This window comes from Coenobita brevimanus, chromosome 91 (assembly GCF_032717465.1).
Source record: "Coenobita brevimanus isolate Jiangsu-jjx chromosome 91, ASM3271746v2, whole genome shotgun sequence".
Lineage (NCBI taxonomy): Eukaryota > Metazoa > Arthropoda > Malacostraca > Decapoda > Coenobitidae > Coenobita > Coenobita brevimanus.
The window spans coordinates 15,441,013-15,450,469 of record NC_137044.1 but is presented as its reverse complement, the minus strand read 5'-3'; the positions used below and the strand labels follow the sequence as shown (position 1 = coordinate 15,450,469).

Here is a 9,457-nt window from a genome sequence, read left to right as displayed (position 1 = left end):
CTTAACACCACTTTACCCGACACTGCACTATCCCCCTAACCCACACCCTCCCTGCTTTCTCTCCCCAGTCCAACCCAGCCTAAGTCATCTCACAGCACTACACCTCTCCTGACCCAATCCCAATTCAGTCCACACAAATCCTGTCGATCCCAGCTCATCTTAACCTACCTTTCCCTACGTCACACTACTCCACCCCTCCTTAATCCGCAGCACACTACCGCACACCACAACAACTCAACCCACCCCACTCCGTCCCGCTTCGTAATAACCTTCCCCACACCACCCCATCCAATCTCTCTCTACCCTCCCTCACAATACTTCACCTCTCTATACTACGTTCACATCACAACAACTCAACGTCACCCCACCCCACTTCACAAAAACCTTGCTCCCCCCCACCTAACTCCACACTCATTCACTCTGCCCCGCCCCATCTCCCTACCTCGCCTCTCACCACCCCACGCCATACCACACCCCCTATTCCACCCCAGCACACCCCATCACAGCCCACCCCCTTCCCACAACATCCCTAACACCATCCCCGCACCACATCACACCTTACCTATCCCGAACGCCATCCCCGCACCACATCACACCTTACCTATCCCTAACACCATCCTCGCACCACATCACACCTTACCTCCTCAGCCCCTCTCAGATATCGACGGTGACCGACTGTGCACATGTATTCACGTCTTTGCTCATGCTTGCCTCCTCTTCTCAAAACAGACTTGATGGATGCACCTCATTTACCTCTTGCTTCTCCTCTTTTGGACCATTACTGTCTCTATCTATTTCTTTGTCTATCTTTATCTATCTGTGCATCTATTTCTTTGTCTATACATCAATCTGTCTGTCTATACATATCTAACTTTTTATCTACCAGGTATGTGTCTATTTTTTGTGCCTATAATTGTAACTTTATATCTGCTGTTTAGTTTTCTTTTTGTCTATCTTTTTATGTATGTATGTATGTATGTAGGTAGGTAGGTATGTATGTAGGTAGGTAGGTAGGCAGGGAGGGAGGTATTTACAGTATGTACTTACCATACAAACGCAGATTCCATTATTTCTTGCTTACACTGATACTAATTTCGTTCATGTTACCACCAGGCGATGTGATTCAAGTAAGCAGTCCGTCACACTAACATTACTGTAAGAGAAGGAAAGATCCGATTAAGTTATGAAATGTTGAGCCAAAAGAAATGTAAAGAAAAAATAGCTTGGGCCACTCCGTCACACTCAATCGCTTCAAAAGAAAAAAAAAATGAGTTTATGGCAGTTTGTCACATTAATATCACAGCAAAGGAAAGAGAAAATATACATAAGGAAGTCCACGACACTAATGTTACTGAAAAAAATAAAATAAAAGAATAAGATTAGGCTGTTCGTCACACTAACATACAAAAAAAAGGCCAGTCACATTAACATCACTGCAAACGAGGAAAAAGTATGAATCCATTATATGATGGCACAATCGTAACGGGGAACTACATTAAAAGGATTACTCTTTCAACAGGACGAGTTATTTTATGTTAATCTTGCTACAGTCTAAATAAAAAAAAAAGAAACAGTAATGGGACCCCCACTCGTTGTTAAGGGGCGAAACAGACTTCTTCGTCCCCTTCATTTTGATGACGTTTTTGCTTTTTATTTCATTCCTCCTATAGTTATGTTTTTTTTTTTTTTTCTGCTTTAGGAAAATGTCTCGAAATAAACTGCTAAGCCCCTTCCCCTCCGCAGACAAAAATGACTACCCTCTTGTCAAATGATGGAAAGACATTTGGGGGAGGCTATATTGGACACACACACACACACACACACACACACACACAATTAAAAGTGAGAGCAAAAAGTCTGCTGATATATACTTACAGAGATTGTATGGGAAATAACAAGAGAAAGATTCGAGTTATCCTTACACACCAACCAATACCAAAAAGAAAACGAGGATACCGAAGCATACTTATAACGAGCGAATTTTAGCTACATAGAACAGAGTAAAGTCTACACACAATAAAAGTACGATATAAAGAACGAGGAAAACACCTCCTATGATGTAAGTACTGCGATATATATAGGAGAAATTATACTAAAAAGGGCTAACTTATCCAAACGGCAAAGGAAAGCTGTTTGGTTATCAGGAAAATATTCTGGGATGAGTTAAATCCTTGTGTACTTGAGGCAAAGAAGACGACGTAAACTGGTAAATATGGAGGGGAAATCTAGTGGGTAACTAAAACAGAATGCGTTTAGTTTCCCTAAAAAGCGCCCATGAACTAGGTCAGAAAGTTAGCCTCAGTGTAGGCAGCATCCTGTGCCGAGCGCTCACGTTTTCTCTCATGCGTTCCGTCCTCCCTCTCCCTCTCCTTCCTTCCTCCCACTCCTCCTGTCTCCCTCCCTCACCTGCTGGGGCTGAGGGGAGGCAGGACGAAGACAGAACCAGTGCGATCTCAACCACGGTTCGTGTTGGGTGTGTCGCTCTCGTCATCACTGCTGAAGGGTCAACTCTCTCACTCCCCTCTCGCTTATCCTCGAAAGGTCAGACACCCCCACGTGAAGGAGGGCGTGTCTTAGGTCACTCCCACGCCCAATATACTGAGTGACGGTGCTCGGGATTTGCCCCCGGGGAGGATTTTGGTGAATGCTGATGATGTCTCTTTGAATATCTTTAGCTTTGGGTAGTACGACCGCTGACAAAATTGATGGAGGAAATGGATATGTCGTGTAGCCTTTAAGGAAGACTGAAAGGACAGGGGCTTCGTCTGGAGAGAAAGAGAGGAGTGGGAAAAAGAATTTAGCAGTTCTTTCTTCCTCCGGCAATTAGTAAACAAACAGACGAAGGGGGAGGGGGTAAAAAACACAGCCGAAAGAGAGCCCCTCTGTTCAAAAAAGATACAGGGAACTAATTAGACTCCTCAGCTGGGTCGGCCTGGTCTCAAAACAAACTCAAACATCCAATTAAAACTTGGTCAAGTCAAACAGGAGGATGGACCGTACTTAAGGTTGGGGAGGTAGGCCAGTTGGGTCGAAAGTAGAGAGAGAGATACAGAAAGAGAGAGTTAGAGACAAATAAAGAGAGAGGGGGAGGGAGGGGAATGACAGACAAGACTTCAGGGATCCTGAAGGTGTGAGAAAAATAAAAAACACAACCCAAGAAAACTCATCCGTCATCCTAACAGTTTCCACCTAAATATATGGAGTGTGAAAGATCCGAAAACAGGACCAAGAAAATACGGAAATAATAGAACCATCAACAACAGTACCCATCACAAAAAAGTAAAAAAGGTGCTAAAAAAAAAGAAATTAATAAAAGGATGAGTTGTGAGAGATAAAACCGCAAGAGCTTAAAGTGTGGTGTGATGTGTTCGAAGGCAAGACTTGGGGTGCCCCACACCTGTCTCCTCATCACCTCTCTCCTGTTTCTCACCTGTCAGCCAGCATGGACAGCAGATGACAGTAAGTTGGGTGATTACGTTTGTCTTCCCTCTAGCCTCTCGCTCACTGTTATGTTAGGTAAAACTTTAGAGGCGAGAATATACCCACGTGCTCTCACAAGCAAAAAATCCGTGTTCGTGTGCTAATGCATTTAACTGAAGTCGTAACTCTTCATTGCTGCTTCCCCTTTCCTTTGATGGCACTGTTTCCCCTCTAACCTCCCGCTCACTGTCAGCCATGTCAAACTTTGGTTGGGAGGAATTATTATTCACCTTTTATGGCGAAAGTGTGTAATGAGAAGATGCAATAAGCTATGTGGATTTTTCCTTTTCCCCTGTCTGTCTTATGTTGTTTCCCCTCCAACTACTCGTCTTCTCACTCACTGTCAACGAGGTCAGACTTTAGGTGGATGAATCATACCCATATAGGCTACCGAGACTGATCATGGTGAAGATGCATTGCTGTGTGTGGCTTTAATAATTCTTCCACTTAAACATTTCATTGCACTGTGAAGTTAAAACATACTCAAAACTTTAAACCTTTCTGACAGATAACTGATTCATAGGCTCATATATTCGACAGGTCACGAGTCTTAAGCATCTCGTGTTACCGACTTGTTTGACATAGTTCACCTTACCATTCTCTTGTTTGTTCTTTGCGTCTTTTGATCAGCGACTTAGATTCCATAGACTGCATACAAGAAATTACACTAGTGCCATACGTAGAAATAAGATGGTAGATAAGAGGCTTTAGAGAGTGTGTTTTGCTTTGGAGAGTTAGCTCCATGCTGGCGAAGTGGATAAAATGGATGTGGGGGTCCAGGAAGCTGCTGATCCCCTTCAATCTGATGACGCATTTTTAATTATTCTTTATTCTTGCTACCACCAGACGATTTTATTCAGCTTACGAAGGACCCCTGGTGTGATGGGGTTAACGAAGGACAAATCTAACCCCTCGTATCAGAAAAGTCTCAGGAGGTGAATAGGACAGTCTGGATGTAGTAGTAGTAGTGGTGGTGGTAGTAGTAGTAGTAGTAGTCGAAGTAGTAGTAGTAGTAGTCGAAGTAGTAGTAGTAGTAGTAGTAGTAGTTGTTGTAGTAGTAGTAGTAGTAGTAGTTGTAGTAGTAGTAGTAGTAGTTGTAGTAGTAGTAGTAGTAGTAGCCATCTATCTATTTATCTATCTGTCTACCTGTCTATCAATCTATCTATCTATCTATCCACCGATCTATTTATCTACCAATCTATCTATCTATCTGCCAAATCAGAGTCGCCCACAAAGAGAAAGCCTTACTACTGAAGCTTATATGTAACCCATCCGGCTGAAGAAGTCTCGCCTGAACTGAATAAAATCGTCTGAAAACCGCAACAATAAACTCAACTCCTATGGCATTAAATTCTGGCTAAAAACTAAAAATAACACCAATATAAAAAATCACAGAAACAAGATGAAGCCTCTCTTCCATAACCAGCTAAGTCAGTTATTTAACCCCATTTTTTTCCCTATATTGACCCCTTTTTGGTCGGGACAGCTCTTAGTAATAACTGGTCGCTATTTCATTCATCGGAAAAAAAAAAAAAAAATCATGGGAGCCCGAGTATATAAAAAAAAAAAATCCATAATTTCAGAGGCGGTAAAATGTCGTGTAAAATTTTTGGTTTTGCTGATTTAAAGGATCGTAATATAAATGCTTTAAAAATATACAGATAAAATATACTTAATTCTTAGTTACGTCAGTTATGCTATCAGTCAAGCAATCCTTTCACTAAGATAGACAAACATATAGATAGACAGAAAGATAGACAGACAGACAGACAGACAGACAGACAAGGAAACAGTGATGAAAGACGACGAAAGACCCAGAAACAAAAACCAACGCCAAAAAAGGAGAAAGAGGAACTTAGATGACGAGGAGAGAGAGAGAGAGAGAGAGAGAGAGAGAGAGAGAGAGAGAATCAGGAACATGAGTGACGCCCAAACAGACAGACATACAGACAGGGAAGCAGTGACGAAAGGCAAAGAAAGGCACACACACACACACACACACACACACACAGAAACCAACGTAAGAAAGATAGTGACTCTCTGAAAGGTGGCGAGGAGAGAAAGAGAGCACGAACATGAGGGATGAGCAGACAGACAAACAGACACAGAGAAGCTGAAATAAACAGAAAATGACGAGAGAGAGAGAGAGAGAGAGAGAAACCTGACGTGAGAAAGAGCAAGGAGAGACAGAGTGAGAGAGCGAGGAGGAACTTAAGAGAGACGACCACCACGTGCTTTCACAAACTTTGCAGGGCCCACCTCCTCCTTCCTGACCTCCTCTCACTAAACTTGGTGGGCATTATGACGCCACATATTCTTTACGGCTGGGAAAAAAGAGAGAGAAAAAAGAAAGTGAGAAATAAAGTGGGAAAATTCCTTGGACTTAAGGAGAAAGGGGGAGAAAGGAGCTAAGGTGTTCTCTCTCTCTCTCTCTCTCTCTCCGGCACATATTCTTTAAGGACCAACAAAGAAAAAAAAAAAAGAGAGAGAAAGGGAGAAAGGAGCTACGGTACCATATTTTCCGCTTCCATGTGACGCAAGGTATATGAGAGCCCAGCGTGCTTATTTTCTCCATGCTTAAAGAAATAAAGGTAACTGTTCACTAATAAAAATGTTCATCTCTATCTTACTCTTACCTCAAAATTTTTCTGCCCTTAAGAAAAAAAATAATGCCACCATATTTTCCATTTCCCTGTGAAGCAAGGCTAAAAAAAATCGTGTACCAGTTACTATCACTATTTTTTTCCTTCCAATATGTGTCATAATTTTTTCGTCTACCTGTGGAGTAAGCTATATGACAGTGCTATACTATTTTTCCCTTTTCCATATTTTTCTTAAAAACTGTCGCTCTTGTCCAAAAAGGTAAGAAAAAAGAGAAAAAAGCTAAATCTCCCTTTGCTTGTTATTCGGTGTTAATTACGACTCTGTTGCTACATTTAATTGGAGAGGTGATATTAATTTTGCATGGGTTATGCTGTTAATAGCCTTAGTGGTAGCAGCTCACAAAGACATCGGCCAACCAGTTCTTAATAACAGTTCTGATGAGCGATGAATAATTCTGCCACTTGAATTACGTCTACGCTTCTCCTGCTCCACACGTCTTCTGTCTGTCTGTCTCTCTCTCTCTCTCTGTCTCTGTCTCTCTCTCTCTCTCTCTCTCTCTCTCTCCACAAACCAGTAGCCAGGAAGGAGTAGTGGGGCTGCTGTGTGAAGGAGTCTAATCATCTCTTTAGGTAATCCATCGTGCGTGTAATAATTTGCCTCTATTGATCACTCGGGGCTCCGTTAATTGGATGTAACGACCGAGTAAAAGCTACAGGAATAGAGGTGGATGGGTGGATGTTTGTTGAGATGTTGTGGTATGGTAGGAATGTGGAGTGTATCGTGGATGATGGATGTGTGGATTATGAATGATGTGGCTTTGTGTGTGTGTGTGTGTGTGTGTGTGTGTGTGTGTGTGTGTGTGTGTGTGTGTGTGTGTGTGTGTGTGTGTGTGTGTGTGTGTGTGTGTGTGTGTGTGTGTGTGTGTGTGTGTGTGTGTGTGTGTGTGTGTGTGTGTGTGTGGCATCAATTAAGTCCCCACTGAGGAAGCACACAAAGGAACTATGAGCGTAACTGGTGCTTGTAACAGCTGGTTCGGAGAAGTAGGTCACAGCCCTTCCTACCCACCACCCACACAAACCCTCAAAGACAAGAACAAGAACAAGAACGCACAAGAACAAGAACGCACAAGAACAAGAAAAGGAACGCACATGGGCAAGTAAGACGAAAACACCCAAACACAACTTCACACATACACACACAGGTACATGCACCGAAACACATAGGGACACGAACATACAAGGACAATAACAAGTAAAATAACAAAAACCGAGATGCACACACACACACACACACACACACACACACACACACACACACACACACACACACACACACACACACACACACACGCAGTCAACACCATTATAACCACGTGAACACCCTTACATCTACACAAACAGCCACACACCGATGCCTCATTAAAACACACACACACACACACACACACACACACACACACACACACACACACACACACACACACACACACACACACACACACACACACAACTGAGAGAATCCTGCATGAAAATCTGCATCTCCCAGTCTAAACAAGGGAAACGTGATGACTTGCATTTACTGGCATCCCCTAATACATCAAATCCTTAAATGCAAGTGACGTCATTTTTGCTTTATTGTTCATTTCAGGCGATTTTACTCAGTTTAAGAATCTATGACAGAATTTTCGAAATGGCGGATTTGGGTAATAAGCCTAGTTAACCCCTTCGCTGCTACAGATAATCCTTCATTTGAATAAAATCATTTGGAAGGAGGAAGAATGAATTAAACAACCCCACTCTATTCAATGGGGCATTCACTTATATCCGATGCGGTGTTATTCATTTTATTCAGGCTTCCAAGACACGATTTTATTCAACCTGAGCAGGTCCCCTAGTAGTGAAGGAGTGAATGAAGGCTATACATAATCGATACAGCTTAAAAATATATATATATATGTATGGTAAATGTGGATGGTCTGGAGGTGGGAAAGAGAAAATGAAGAACAGGTCACTAGGTTGAAGGAGCTAACCATTTCATGAACAGAATGTCTAATCCATTTCACTAGTAAAGAACAGAATGTCAGATTTATTTCATTATTAAAGAAGACAACGTAAAATTTATTTCATGATTAAAGAAGACAAGATTATTTTATTATTAAAGAGAAGAACGTAGTGTATATTTCCTTACTAAGGTAACAAGACGATTTATACTTAGGAAAAGTCTAATATTAAAGGGGTTGATGAGGGCTTTGCCTGACTCCTCCAGTTTCAATTGTCTCTCCTAAACTGGATGAAATCGCATGGAAATCGCAAAAATAATCTGAGAAATACGTCATCACTCAGAATAAATTAATGCTGAGTTGTGGGTTTTGAAAACATGATGAGCGAAGAAATGTGAAATGTGGTAAGAAGTGGAATTATGATGTGGCAAAATAATGGGGGAGGAGGAGGAGGAGGAGGAGGAGGAGAGTGAGAGAAGGAGTGGTGGAGTGAAGAGTGTTTGAGAGGCATCGAGAGGAAGAACAGCGCTGTCAGAAAGGCAATGACGAGTAGAAAATCGGTAAGAGAGAGAGAGAGAGAGAGAGAGAGAGAGAGAGAGAGAGAGAGAGAGAGAGAGAGAGCAATGACATGGAAGAATCAGCGAAGAGGACGAGGAAGATATAAAAACCATTGGGAGAAAGGATATTGCAGCTGAAGACGAATGAGAGAGAGAGAGAGAGAGAGAGAGAGAGAGAGAGAGAGAGAGAGAGAGAGTGAGAGAGAAAGAGAGTGAGAGAGAGAGAGAGAGAGAGAGAGAGAGAGAGAGAGAGAGAGAGAGAGAGAGAGAGAGAGAGAGGGAGAGAAAGAAAGAGAGAAAGAAAGAGGGAGGGGGAGAGAGAGAGAGAGAGAGAGAGAGAGAGAGAGAGAGAGAGAGAAAATGAAAAAAAAAAAAAAGATACATGAGACAATAAGAATTATCAAGAAAGGAAGACACGTCAAGCTAAAGGTCAACATGAATAAAAAATAAGGGACACAATAGACCGATGAATATTCAATGATGAGAACGAACAGAAAAGCGAGAAAATGTAATAAAATAGAATCCATAAAAGAGTAGAGAGGAGGAACGAATAAAGATGAGAAACAACAAAGAGAGAGAGAGAGAGAGAGAGAGAGAGAGAGAGAGAGAGAGAGAGAGAGAGAGAGTCGCAGGTGTAAAGGAATGAGAGTGGGAAGTGAAACGGATGCAGGGAGGGAAAAAGAGAAATGAAAGTGAAAGATAAACTGAACGAAGAGGAAAACTGAAGGAAGATGAAGATGAGAAAGGGGAGGAAGTTCAGTATGATGGAGAGAGAGAGAGAGAGAGAGAGAGAGAGAGAGAGAGAGAGAGAGAGAGA

The 9,457-nt window shown here is 42.1% G+C and overlaps 1 protein-coding gene across 1 annotated transcript in view; it reads left to right on the top strand.

Moving 5' to 3' along the window:
• Window positions 1-3,164: 3,164 nt before the first annotated feature.
• Window positions 3,165-9,457, top strand: part of LOC145411973 (uncharacterized) — a 458,683-nt gene continuing 452,390 nt past the window's right edge. The window contains exon 1 of the mRNA XM_080281944.1: window positions 3,165-3,459. Coding sequence (XP_080138070.1) covers window positions 3,363-3,459 — 97 coding nt within the window. The 5' untranslated portion in view covers window positions 3,165-3,362. The remainder of the gene's footprint in view (window positions 3,460-9,457) is intronic.